Below are 14,953 nucleotides of genomic sequence, written 5' to 3' on the forward strand. Positions count from 1 at the left end.
ACGGCTCCAGCGGCATCAGCCCATCACAGAACATGCAGGTGAATGGTTCCAGTAATCCTACTGCTTCAACAGTGACAAAATAACGTCAAATTTCTATTTACATGTTGTGATTTGTATTGCGTGTAAAAAAACAACGTAACATGAGACAAAGCGATTACTATAACCGTAAACAAACCGGGAACTATATTCTCAGGCGGAAGAATATAGTACTTGGGCGGAGTGATATGCTCACAGCAAGCCTGTCTGAGAATATAGTTCCCGGTTTGTTTACTGTTAGAAGATGGCTGTGTCTCATGTTACGTTGTTTTTTGTACACGCTGTGACTCTACAAATCACAACATGTAAATAGGAACATGTTGGCGTTATTTTGTCACTTTTGTCACAATTCGGAGCAGTAGGCTAGTTGGAACCAGTTACCTGCAGGATCTGTGCTAAGCTAAGCTAATGCTGGAACCGTCAGACAGCGTTACAGCACGCACGGAGATGAGAAGGGTATGTATGGACTTACTCTGGGGGTTACGGTGAATAAGCTAAATTCCCAATAAGTCGGCGTGTTCCTTTAAAGGACATTTTACACAGCCTGAATTAGTAAAGAGTATTACTACTACAGTACAAATAAAAACTAGGAATAATTCAGAGGTGATAGACTTGTGGATAACATCACACCTAAATAACAACATAAAGACAAAGGTAAGGACAAAGAAATCTTTGCACACTAAAAACAGAAAACCTTATATATTTACATGTCTTTCAAGTTCCTTGCTCTCGCCTGTGTTCAGTCAATCATGGTTTTCAGATCTCCATCCTTTCTTCATTTATCCCTTCAGCCCAGGAGAAAAACAGCATTATCTCTGGTAGCTGCAGGACCACGATCGAGGCGTCACCAACTCCCAGAAGCTATTCTGTTGAGACAGAGTAGAAGAATTGGTCTAAATATGGTAACATTATCTGTAACCCTTTTATACATTTCATCTGTATGATGTAAACATCCATTTATCATCACTTAATAATCTAATTTACTGGATGTCACCTCTATTTTTAGACTGCAGTTATATGTGTTAAGCCATTGTGTGTGTGTGAATGACGCCACTGGCTTTAGAGGATGCCTTAGCTGGTAGTTCATAGTGGAATAAGTATGTTAAGTACATCTGTGCCCATCTGTCAGGCTAATCCTTTACATCTGTGACTTCATCAAACACTTTGGGAATGAAGGGCAGCTTTTTAAGGGTAAAATACATGTCAGATTTTTTACAAACGTGCTGTTACTCAAAACATGTGGCTTACCTACAAGGGCTTATGTATGTGAATTGGGTGTGTCGTCTCTTTAAGAACAAGTTTATGCACTTATGTGTGTCTACATAACCACATAGTCTGTGTAGTAACAGATGCTCATGACTGGACTTGAGAACAGATAGCAAAGCCAGGATGATGAGACAGTGAAAGGAGTTATGGTCAGATTCATCTGGTTACTTGACTCTGTATGATGTCCAACATAAAAGTACTCAAGCACCAGTCATGTGTTAGGTAGTATTTATTTATTTTTTCTAGTCTTTTAGTCTATTTATTTGTATTTTAAGTTTATTCACTTTTTCCATTAAAATACCTCAGAAACTGGGGTTCAAAGTGCTGTTTAATGAGGTCATTGTAGTGCAGCCCACTAGAAATAAACTGTTTCTTTTAAAATCCTCATACATGCGGTCACATGTATCTGTTTATGTATCTGTAGCTCTGTCTATTTTTGATCTTTTTCAATCATGCAGCTTCTCACTGAGCCTAAACCCAGTCCAGTGGGATAGTTGTTCAAGCCTACAAACACCATAATAAATCTCTCAGAGGAATCTCACAGTTTAGTTACATATGTTTTTATATCTTCTGCTGATAAAAAAAGGGTCACGAATTGTACTTTCTGTCAGGTTTAATGTTTTTTGTTAAATTAATGTTTGATTTTATTTTAAGAAAAATCCCTGTTTCTGTTGCCAAGAAAACCAAAAGTTTAATAAAACCTGAGAGCGAAAGCATGTTTGTGTCCCTATAACATAGAGTGATGTCTGTCTTGTGGAGCTTTTTGAAGGCCTGACTGATTGACCCACTGGACATGTGCAAGCCTACGAAGAAGCAGGTCTGGTATCATAAAAAGTAGAGCTATATGAAAGAGTAGAATCAACATCATCCAGATATGAAGAAATGAGTTAAACAAGTATAAGTCTGTTCATAGCATGGCCTCATCAGTACTAGCAGTACACATGTAGGTGGAGTACGTACCCCTGTCCGAGGGCAGTGTATCTGGGCGTACCACTCCTGGCAGTACAGACACACCTGGACGCCCTGACCAAGGAAGAGACACGCCCACATGATGACGTTAAACACAGGGCTCTGTCGCTTGTCGTTCATGGTAAAGTTGAACATCACTAAGAGAGGAAGACATGATGGAATGTTGTTGTTGATGACTGTTTTTTGTGTATGAAGGAATAAATCTGTAGTTAAATAGTAAGTAAGTATGTGAGGCTGCTAGTACATGTAACAGGGGCAGGGGCAAACAGTAAGATCATGAAAAGTGAAAAGAATTCAACATTTTGTCAGATTGACAACCCATAGGAAAAGGACACAATGCACAAGTGTACTCTATTTAAATATAATGACAGTCGTCCTCTGAAAACAGCTACTCAATGGGTGTTGGAGTGAATAATTACTGATTTTAACTTTGAAGGCTTGAAGGCACAGTCCAGAATGTAGAAGGGGAAATTTAAATATTTTTAACAAGCCATTAAATTCAGAGACAGTGTTTTAATTTTAGCAACGGCAATGAGGTTGACTTTCAATATGTTTCTCTCTTTTCTGTCTCCTCTTCCTTTATTTGAAAGGCATGTATGTTATCAAATGTTTTCCAGCAGCCAGGTCAGAGCACTGGATACCAATAATTTCTGTGTTTATTATTGAAACGATTGTTCCCTGAATAATGAGTACAACCCTCACCTCCAAAGAGGGCAAAGAGACAGAACATGACGGGATAGAAGAAGCCGAAGCCAATGGCCAAGGCGTACTCATGGACGACAGCAGAGACGATGAACACAGAGAGCATGGCAGCTGTTCGGAATTTCCTATTTGACAGCTGCAGGGATCAGAGGAAGAACAGGGAGAGGGTTTGGCTCAGAGTTCATAGGTCAGGCTGCTTTAGTAGGGAATTTGTGTGACTAGAATTACAGGACAAGTTAAACTACTATCTGCACTTTATCATGTAACATGCTGCTTTGGAAATACAGACGAAATTCACTGGGACATTACATCATTGTTTTGTTTAATTTTTGTTGTTTTTGTTTTTTTTAATTATTCATTGTATGTAATTATAGTTTACTGTAATGGAACTCTACTCACCCAGAGGAAGTCTCTGTATCCATAGTAATAAAGCCAGTCATGAACAACTACATTCCAGGTACGGTAATAGTTGGCGAAAGACGTCGAGTTCCACCAGTCCTAGAAAATCACAGTAAAATGAGATGACTGCTGTTAAATAATTCATAATGATTTTTATAAGTTAAACTGGTGTGAGCCAAACTTGTATGATCTTCTTAAATTTAATATGGCCATCATCAACTAGATTTTTAGAGTTTGTAGCGCTGATAGCATACAGTGCTTACAACTACTTTAGAGGTAAACAGTTTGGACTCAAAGTTAGAGGGAGTCTTTTAAAGATCTCATTCGATTGGAATGCAGAAAAACACAAATGTACAAAAACACACTCCAACCTCTTTTAAACAGATAAATGGTGTCAGGTGCACATAATCATAAAGATACAGTAGGGCACCTAGAGCAGATTTCAAGGAAACGGTGTGGCCACATTATCATCACAGAAAAATAAATAAATATACAGCAAATGAAAGCTTCAAAAGACTACTTCTAACTTTGACTTAATTTAGGTTTTAGGTACCACACAGATTCTTCTTACACCAACTTACAATCAGTAAAGCTCTGCCGTCTCCTTACTGTTATTGTCCAAATTAAACCAATCTGCCAGTTAAAATTTGTTCACAACTTCGGTAAGTCAAAGCAGTAAGTCACAGAAGTAAGTAATTGCTTGTTCAAGAGCAAACTGTATCAACAGAATATAATGATGGAAACGTTCAACTATTTTGGGACCATCAGGCCACCCTGCTGTAATCTCACTCGTCATTAATCAAAATGTCCCCATCTGGAAAAGCAAGCATATCTGAAAGTAATGGGTTCACAGGAGATATGATGCCACACAAAATGAGCCATGCCACACACCTTGTAAAACATTCTGTCAGCAAAACACAGCAGCTCTCCGAAGAGGTTGAGCCAGCAGTGCAGGAAGGCAAAGAAACACAACAGAAGGAGCATTATACCTGAGACAGACGGAGAGAGAGAGAGAGAGAGAGAGAGAGAGAGAGAGAGAGAGAGAGAGAGAGAGAGAGAGAGAGAGAGAGAGAGAGAGAGAGATTTTATGAGGAACACTTTTATTCTGGGCATTGCTCCCAGCTTTCTCATAAGAACTGCAATTTGACACTGATGCTCTTATATCAGCACCTACTCAGAAAGCTATTCACTTAAGGGGAGTAATAAATATGCCAGACTTTAATACCTGTATCTGATTACATAATAGCATCTTTAATCTTATCACTGACTTCAAAACACTAGAGACATGTTTCCTCTATTTTCATATTAAGCAATACATTAACCAGCACTGACTCATGCTGATAAAAGATTGTAGAGGTTGTAAGTAGAAGTGATGTTACAAATAAAGATGAACTGCAAGTTACTGGCTACATTAGCCTTATGCTCACTCTGCATTTGTATTTGTTCATATATTTATCTACAATGTAGATTTTATATTATCCATAGTAATCATTATTCTTGCAGTGTTTTTACTTTTTTAATTACTTTTTAATCAACTTAGATTCGCACTACCTCTATTAGTACATACTGTATACTCTATTATAGTGACAGCTCTCTGTTGTCGTTTTGGTGGCTAGACTATAACTTCACGGCTGTTTTTATCCTTATGTTTCTTTATTCCCATGTGTATCAGTGTTTGTTTATGTGTCGTATAAGCTACTGGATGCCTAAATTTCCCCCGGGATCAATCGATCGATCAATCGATCAATCAATCAATCAATCAATAAATCAATCAAGCAATCAGTCTAAAGAGTAGAAAGTAGAGTACCTGGTAATATTGAGTTGAACACCGCCAGAACCATTGATCGTTTACTCAGAGGCTGGTTGGTCTCGGGTCTGAAGACGGGCACACAAAGACGGACCAGGATGAAGTAGCCGTAAAACAGGCATCCTAAGATCTGCAAATTGAGCGTTACCGTAGAAGGAAAAGGAAATGAAATATGGAGCAAACTTGAGAATCAGCACTAGAAAACCAAAGATAGTGGTGTGATCTGAGATATCAGAGATTAAAGCTATTACAGTAAGCACCTGTAGTTTATGATTGCTTTACGTTATCACACGAGTGCTGTGAACAACTTAGGTCAGATCTTTTCTAAAAGCTAGGTCATTAACCCCAAGTAGAGCTTTGTTTTCTTACTCAATCCAAATGATAGGTAAGAAGTGTGAAAATAAAAATGAACTCTTACCATGCCAAGTGTGATGCCAACATACTTCCATCTTATGTGGGTATTCCTGCGAAGAACAGACAGGATGTCACTACTTACAGTGTGTTATATCATGTGAAATTAGCTGTAATTGCCCACTCAGTATAAAAAAATAGGCCTTTTTTAATAGCAAATCTTTTGGCTTGTCATAGCATGAAAAGAAAAGGTGTTACTCAAAACATTAACAATGGCTCTGTTCTATTCAAGTGTCCCCATAAACTGTAAAATAACAGTGTGATAGTGAGCCCACATGCACAATACCAGGATCCAGAAACAGAAACAGCTAAAAGGAATTCAGCCATTATTAATCTTTCTCTGCGACATGCCAAAATGTCTTACTTGAAAAAGGCCTAAAATGCTACCAGCCTTTTGTTGGTTTGTGGAAAAAAGTTAATAGGACACTCTGGTACATGTCAGTTGCACTCACATTAATATTATCACTATTTAGAATAATATAAAGAAGGATAAGCCAAAGGAATCCAGGTCAAAGGTCTTACCGAGGGTATGATTCCCTGTAGATTAGTGTTGGACAGAAGAGGAAGTACAAATAGCTGGAAAATGTTGGGAATCTGGGACTTTCTCCTGAAAAGCAAAGACATTTCAGTGAGTAAGACCATCAAAATAGATGGGTCCAGTTTTGAGTCCTAAAATCTGGCAGTAAAATATCTTATTAGCAGTCACAAGTTGTCTTGAATTATTTAAAAAAAAGGGGTTCAGTAAAAAATAGCTCACTTATGGCCTGTGGTTCATACATAAGCTTCTCATTGTATTTTTCTTGTTTCATTATGTAGCATAATACCATTGCCTTTAAAAGCTTTAGTTTTACCATTGCCTTTAACACCAGTTACACTAAAGCTTAACTGTGCCCTAATGTATGGACCTTCTAACAAATGGCTGCCTTTAAAATTAAACAACAGTGGGTTTATCACAAAATCGTTAAGCCATTATGTGAAGGTGTGTGCCGTAAAGCCTCTAATCTCTTTCGCTGAGTTATTAGCTGTACTTCAGTCAAGCTTCAACTTTTTAGTAATGACTAATAAATCTGTGTTTAAAAAAAAGAACTAATATCCAACTCATTCCAAAACTACATTCAAACCATGAACACTTCTATAAAAACTGTATTATTCAGGACTATACAGTTTTTTTTATTCACGTTCATTACAATAAGTTGTACAGTCAAAGGAGAGACACATTCTTCACCACAAACAGACTTTTACAATAGAATCTCGAGAGGCTGCACATTCTCGAGGTTATTTATTGCATGGGTTAATTCATTGTTAGTTTAACTTCAGCATGAATCATGTGGTGGTAACCTGCTGAGGTCTGTTTTACTCATTTTTCTCTGGTGTCACCGTGAGTAATGATACTGCCTGAGGAGTAAATACACCTGACATCAATACAATACAGAACAGTACCTTCCTTTGCTGTATTCTTCATAATAACAGGAGCGGTTTCTCTCATGAATGAGTAGCTCTTCATCAGGAATCGAATCTGGGAGAAATTGATACAATTATTATGTGAAGTGAGACGCAATGTATCAATGCTATCAGCTTCAATGTCTGTCTTTATTGCATGAATTGAGAGGTGTCTGAAGGAACAACCAACATCTTTTTGGCCTCAATCTCATGTTTCTGTGTTTGTATGTATTGACCCAATGATGCATTATTTGGCTTACTTGTGTAATAAATCGGGAGGAAGTACAACAATGGAAAACTGTATTTCATGACAGAAACACAGTTGGAGAACTGGTTTATCATTTTAGCCTGCCAAAAACTGCAGTTCAGACATGATGCGTCATCAATCTGCATACAGCAGAGAACCACTTTCTCTTTCTGGGCAATTTAGTAAAGGAAACACATTCAATTACGCATCTAAAATCAATAAAATACACTTTACGTATGAGACGGACAGCATCAGAATTACAAATAGATTTTGTGGAACCAAGTCAGACGGGGATCAGGACTGTGTTTCCTAAAAGCATCTAAGCACTGAGATTAATTCACTCCAATGGTGCTAAACTCATTTTACTAAGATGGTTTTAGGAGACCGGGGCCAGTGTGATAAAGAGGATGAGGAGGTATTACAATGTTGGCTACACTGAGATCTACTGTCTCTTTTGGTGCCCTTCCAGTTCACAATGTTCTTGCTGATGGCAGTTAAGGGCTGCATTTATAATTTAGGTTTACCAATGACCATGATTTTAATCTACAATCCAAGCACAGGTTGTTTTCTTTTTTTATTATATTTAGCTTATTGGATTTTTATGCTGAGCAGCAGTAAAACACTTTAATTATACTGCAGGAGTTATTAATTAAAAGAAATGTGACACTATTGGAACTAAACAACCTTTAAACCTTTAAACAACCTACATTTGCTCAGGAGATATGTTCAGTGTCAGCTGTTTGATTCATATTTATTGTCATAGGCGGCCTTTACAATCTGTCAGTTCTCAATTTTACTCTGCTTGCTTCCACAGCTCCCTCTAGTCCTCCAACACCCAAACCTCCTCCTTATGTGATTTAAGCTTGGCATTGCTGTCTTGCTAAGCTCTAAACATCAAGTGTGTTAACAGCTATCTCTGATTCTGTACCATTACTGTATCATGTGTTAAAGGGGGATTAGTTCTTTGAGAGTTTCCTAAAAGAGCATAATTTTCCTCAAAATCTAACTTTATAAATATGAAATGGTCAATTTAATATCTAGGCTCTGACCTCATCGCTATATGATACTACTGTATCTTTTCCCTAGAGGGAAGGGAAGACTCAGAGGCTTCAGGCAGAGGAAGCAGGTGGAGGTGGGGTTTTTGCAATGCTGTATGAACAGAAGTAACGGCTGCATCAAGCGACAGAGTGAACAGAGCACTGATGGCTTAAGTACACAGTTAAAAGGGTGCGTTGGATATATGTTTCTGTGAGAGGAGTATGCCATGTGGATCTTACTATTCTATTCACTGATGTGATGTCTCACACATTTGACTACAGTAGGTAATCAGTGCACCTGTGCATACTGTAGTTCATGTATTTAGAGTGTTAACGAAGAATTGTGACTAAGATTTGTCTACAGCAAGACATTTTGCAGTTAAACAATAGTGCGCTCTGATGAACAAATTAAATTGAGACATGGTTTTTAAATTAGAAAAAATGTGTGCAAAACAAATTCCCCTCGGGGCAATAAAGGTTTCATTCATTCATTCACTTTTTACAAAGCAGCAAACAACAATCCCAATACATTACATCTGTGATACATGCTGATGAATGAGTAAGGCTCTAATGTGGATGGCATTTTCACTTTATGCAGCTTGCGGCATTCCAAAACATTTGCACCCTGTTCTCAATAAATGACAGCATTTATTACTCAAACACTTACTCACCTGCTCCAGTATCACAATGAACCGTGAGGCTGGTGGCAGCTGGTAGTGCACAGCCACATAGATGGGGAACAGTCCCAGTACGCAGGTCTGCACTACAGACAGGACCAGGCCCGTGCCGAGAGAGAGCCCCAATTTAGAGGGGAAGCTGTGATACAAAGATCCCCAAAACACCAGGGTGTAGTAGGGAACAAGCAGGGTGTAGACAAACATCACAAACCAGGCACAGGTGACCGTCCCCAGCTTCCCAAAGGCGAAGAACAACAGGTCAAACTCCAAGACCAACCTGAGATTGCATAAAGAAATACAAAGTATTAATCGTTAAATGAAAGCAATGGTTATTATATGTAATTCCTAATAATTAATTAGTTTTATTAGGAAGAAATTAACAGAATAAAATTAAGTTGAAATTATAGAAATTCATGATGCGCTCCATTAGCACCTTTGGTTTCTTTTAGTTTTGAACAGGGTTTTGAATAACCATTGTAATTGTATTAAAGCATGACTGGCATAGTTCAACGCCTTAAAAATCTTCCCCATTACTTTCCCTGAAAAGACCCCTCTGGTGATAAGAATAACACATTTTAAATGCCCACTCATTGCAGCATGTCAAAGGGTATGTCTAATTTAACATGGCCACTTGAATATTATTATTTTTCTATTCCATTAATTTTCTCCATATTAAAATTAAAGTTAACTGTGGGTGGATGTATCGAGTAATTTGCAATTTGTCGTGTGCCCCGTTGGAGAAACATATGAATTAAACTCACAATCCAACCGAATCATTACTGAGCTGCCCAAAGCAACAGCAGGAATACTCAGAGGGATTGATTGCTCTACTGTATCTTTCTGCTGCCAGATGAGCAGAGAGGCAGGGAGAGAAGGATGGAGGGACCCCATAAGGAAAAAAAGGAAGATAAGAAGTTTTTAAAGGCTTTGGGGTAATTGAGTTTTTATTAGATTTAGTTCAGGGTCATAGAGTTTGAGAGGTGTCATTGTTGTAAACATACACACCTCTACACACACACACACACACACACACACACACATAATTGCACATGTCACACTGACCTGCCCTGGTCGATGTAGTCGACAGCCAGTGTGCTCAGACAGAAGATGAGGAGTACGGCGATGAACATGTGGTAGATGGTCCTGATGTGGTTGATCTCAAACAGCTCACTGATGAAGAGGAGAACTGTCATTAATACAGCTCTATGTGGTATTCATGTGAATATCTCTTACGCTGTATACATGTTAGAGGTTTATTCATATAAAATACACACAAACATGCCCATTGGAATATCTGAATGATCTGTATTTGTGTCATGTATACAGTATGCAGACCACATAACCATTGATCTCTGTTGTAGATTTAGATTGTCTGTTAGCAAGTTGCATGACACCTCTACAACATACCATGCATATATCTGTATTTCTAAAACATGTTCAGCTATTTTGCCCTCATCAGGATGGTATATACTGTAAATATGAGGTTGTTTGTAGATTATTTATATACACAATCTGTTGTTTAGTGACTTTAAAAGATAAATTTGAAGGACAATAAATACAGAACATACAAGCGGTGTTTAAAAATTGCATTTGGAAAAAAGATTTTGTAAAGATACTGCCCTGATCTTTAGGTATGGTACATTGGAGACGATTGTCTTTCACACTTACTCCAGCAGTGACGGTCTTTCCATAAACACCTTGCCGTCATCCATTCTCTGAGATCTGAAACAATCGACACAGAATAATGGACAAACATTTTAGTGCAGTTAATGACAGGATAAATATATCTCCCAGATCAATAAGGAATAATATGTGTGCTAGTAAAAGTTGCCGCCTCCTCCTTTTCCTTACCGGGATGGCATTTTTTTCTGTATTTGGGTAACAGGCTGGACTGACTCAGTCAGAGCTTTGTCAAGTAAATCACTGAGCTGATCATGGACCTGCTCCAAGATCTTCTCCTTCACCTTCTACAGGAGGACACACAGGAGAAAATGTAGTTTTAGCTTTTTCAACTTAAAGCCTACTCTATTTGTTTACCCCAAGTACAGTACAAGTTGCATCCCATATTTTGAAATATCTCTTTATGCTGTACCCTGTTTACTCTGCACAATCTTGGCTTCTGTATTTTCTCTGAGTAAGACAGAGGAAGGACAGCATAATTGAGGGACTGTGGCAAGTTAAGATACTGGGTGGAAGTGGAGTTATGTGTTACCTGTGCATGTTTCTGCCACTGTCTTAGATCTTCTTCATTTTGTACATTGTTATGACCCCCAACTGCAGAGAGAAGAACATACGCTGCATATGATTATCAACCAGTACAATATATATGAACATATTGAACCTGAATTTATATTCAGTGCAAAACGAAGAAAAGAGTTAACTTGGAATCCCACACTCTGCACATATATATTATATATAACTAATATATATCTGCAATATTCCTACATATAGCAACTTCAGAAAAGCAAACAATGATTCCATCTTGGTCCAGCTACTACTACTGTGGAATTCTACAGTAAATGTTCTTGTTTTTATTCTTACCACCTATCAAAAACAATTACTGTATACTGTATATTGAACTTTAAATTTGTCTGCAAGTAATTACTCAAACAATTATGCAAAAAAGACCACTAAATATGCAATTACTTACTATAACACAGCAAAACCCAATACAACTTAATATCACACATTAAAACATTTTCCATAAATGGGTGGGGAAATAAATATATTATTAACCATACCATGGCCGGAGGTCTCATCTGACTGACGGGCCTTGATGTTTCGGTGCCACAGTCCATTAGGTTGCTCCGCAGTCGTCATGTTTACTACCAGCCCACGCCACAACACTTAGGACTATCTACTGAGACTCGGGTGGACAATCCTGTGCATATCAAAGTTGTATGTTAGTCTCTCATACACATTATCTTGCTTTCCTGAGGATAAATCCATACTGGATCACTTAGAGCTAAAACACACTGGTTCATGGCCCTCTATAGACAGAGAGACCCCAATAAGTGATCATGTTTTCAGCTGCGAAAGAGCTATGACATCACAGGACAGAGGTGCAACATGATCGAAACTTTCAACCCATGGAGGGTTTTTACCCTATGTAATTTACTGTGAATTTACCCTTTGCTGAGGCTTGTCGATGTCAAGTAGAGAATCCTCCACTATAAATTGAGAGATTAAATGAGGTCACAGACTCCTTGCTGGCAGGTTGCCTCATGCAAAAAAGCATTAATATTCCTGATGAGCCTTAGCCCCGACAAGGGGAGCTTTCTCGTGTGAATCCCAAACTGAAAAAGTGCACAAACAATTGGTCTTTTGGGTGGTGGTGATGGCGCAATGGATATGACACATTCCTTTGGTGTGGGAGACCCACTGCGATACATCAACCGATGTGTCCCTGAGCAAGATACTTAACCGTAGTTGCTCCAGAGTCGTGTGACCTCTGACATATGTAGCAATTGTAAGTTGCTTTGGATAAAAGCGTCAGCTAAATGACATGTAATGTAATGACTGAAGAAACATGTAGTGGGTCAGGGGTTTTGAACTGTAGTTACCTAGAGTGCTCTTCCATTACAAGAATGTTATCACCAGTCATTTAAACTCAAGCAAACAATGTAAATACATGATAAAGCTGGTCTCCCTGTGTAAGTTCACACACACACACACACACACACACACACACTATAGATAAGATACACAGAAGACTGACGGAGAGGTAAAAGACACAGAGTAACCTAATTTTCTAATCAAAGCTGTTTGATCATTCCTCAGAAGACAACACAGCAGAAAAGCTTTGCTCAAAGACAGATTATACATTATCTGGCTGCAGATGATGAGATGGAAGAGAAAGGGATGAAGAGAAACACGTTTTGGAGAAGGTCAGACTTTATGCCATCATCATTTTGAGGGTGAGGGATAATGCTTAAGAAATCAGCCTTATTGGCTTGTCACCTATTTTTCTTGCCCACTTGCAGCCTGACTTTCCTCTCATTTACCAATAATGAGAGACTTTACCATTAAAGGGGCTACAGTATATACAACATTCAGAGCCTGGGCCAGGATTGTCCAATATAGTCTGCACACAGCTCTCACTTTTTTGTGATCAATTTTTTATTGAAAAATGTACAAAATATATATAATCACAAACATATACACAATTTGACACAGCTCTCACTTCTGTCGTCACAGCCACGCTAATGGTGCTAGAAGCCGCTAACAATGCTACCAGAGGCCAAGCAATCGACCCGTTCCTAACAGGCCCTTTTTGAACGGGCACTGCACTAGTAACATTGAGGATGACTAACATCAATATTTCAGATGGATTACCAGCTACGGTGAAAGAAATTAATTTTGTCAGTATGATAAAAAAGACAATTTATTCATATTATGCTAATCACATGTCACAGCTGTATTGAAGTATTAACTGAATGATTACAATAAATGCTGTCGATGCACATTATCAGTCATCTTGAGGTCAACTGTGGTTATTGGAAGTCACATTTCACAAATGAACCTTTGAAATTGCTCCCTGGTGTTTTGTTTATAGTTGAGTGGTTTACAACCTATAAGGAGAATTAATCAGTCTGTAAAGTCGATATTGGACATTCACAAACTAAATCACGCCTTCCCTTCAGTGATCAGAAAATCAGAAAACTTTTACTTATCAATACATATGCAATTTTTGTTTTATCACTTTCTGTTTGCAGTGTCTACATTTAGAGAACATACTACTAAACTAAACTACTATGATATTTCAGCAGTCATGAAGTTCACTCTATTCTGTATTTTTGTCATTTTATAAAACTATAACTTCTTTACTTGTACAAAATTGTAGATAGAAGACACTGTGGAATTAAAATTATAAAGGTGATAGATGTCAGATACACATGTCAGGCAGACATCCATGTGTCAGACTTATACTCACAGTCTTCCAGCCTCGGGCTCAGTCAGAGGTCCACAGGCTGAGAGGCAGTGTTTCAATCGATGATACCTGCTGAGAGAGAGCTGCTGGATTGTTTTTAAGTAAGCCTGTGTCACAGTTCCTGTTATCTGTGTCCTCTCTTTTTGCTCGGCTGCTAGTTTGCACTTTGCCCTTTTGGCTCCTGGCCCTGGGTAGGACAGGTCCCCCCTTCACCTCCTCTACTGGACGTATGAGGTTATGCAGTAGAACAGTGGAGTTTGTCCCGAAGCTTCATCTAGTCACAGAAAATGACTGTTATCGCAAAACGTATTCATAGCATGTATTTCATTTTTGTGATCTTCTGTGCACAGTTTAACACGAGTACATTCGAGATGAGACATCTTTTGATATTCACAGATGCTGGATTTTTAAGGGAGAATGAGAAGATGTAATTATAAGAATGTTTAACACAACTCATTAATCAAAGCAGAGTATTTCTCTACTGTATGTCTTGAAACATGTGCTGAGAGGATCGATAAAGATGACCTTCCAGTGGAAATAAATCTATTTGTTAACTTTCCTCTTTGTGGAAACATTATTTCTCATTGATCATATCAGCAATATATGTACCTCATAAAGCTACAACTTCGACAAATACAGGAAGACTAGTCATGCATGATGTAATGCGTAATAAAACTAGGTGAGCAGAGTGATAACAGAGGTCATTAACTCTGAGGCCAAATACACAGTGTTTGACACATTTGAATACACAGTGTCCTGTGATGTCCAAAATAAAAATAAAAAGTTTGTTTTTAGCAGCTTGTCCCAAACATACAGACTGTACAATCAGTTTGTGTTGAACAAACTAAAGAAAATGTACATTCAGAAATTACAGTTAACACAGAAAATCATCATCAGTATTATTTCTTTACAACATGTGATATATGTTTAAGTAAACAGTTAACTAATGAGCAGCCTAATGTTTCCTGGACACAAGAATGGAAATGATCAGTTTAGTGACCGAGTGGGCTCAAACTCACAATACATCATCAT

General features: G+C 38.1%; 1 protein-coding gene across 1 annotated transcript; it reads right to left on the reverse strand.

Moving 5' to 3' along the window:
* Positions 1-474: 474 nt before the first annotated feature.
* Positions 475-14,197, reverse strand: soat2 (sterol O-acyltransferase 2). Its single transcript, XM_039797085.1, has 16 exons — positions 13,925-14,197; positions 11,733-11,872; positions 11,204-11,265; positions 10,843-10,958; positions 10,660-10,713; positions 10,054-10,161; positions 8,986-9,268; positions 7,031-7,106; positions 6,113-6,197; positions 5,598-5,643; positions 5,180-5,309; positions 4,264-4,361; positions 3,373-3,471; positions 2,974-3,109; positions 2,263-2,408; positions 475-902 (listed from the first exon to the last, which is right to left on the reverse strand). Exons 2-16 carry the CDS (start codon positions 11,809-11,811, stop codon positions 846-848), a joined length of 1,575 nt encoding a protein of 524 aa, XP_039653019.1. The 5' UTR covers positions 11,812-11,872; positions 13,925-14,197; the 3' UTR covers positions 475-845.
* Between the last annotated feature and the right edge of the window lie 756 nt (positions 14,198-14,953).

Source organism: Perca fluviatilis, chromosome 4 (genome assembly GCF_010015445.1).
Source record: "Perca fluviatilis chromosome 4, GENO_Pfluv_1.0, whole genome shotgun sequence".
NCBI classification, from domain to species: domain Eukaryota; kingdom Metazoa; phylum Chordata; class Actinopteri; order Perciformes; family Percidae; genus Perca; species Perca fluviatilis.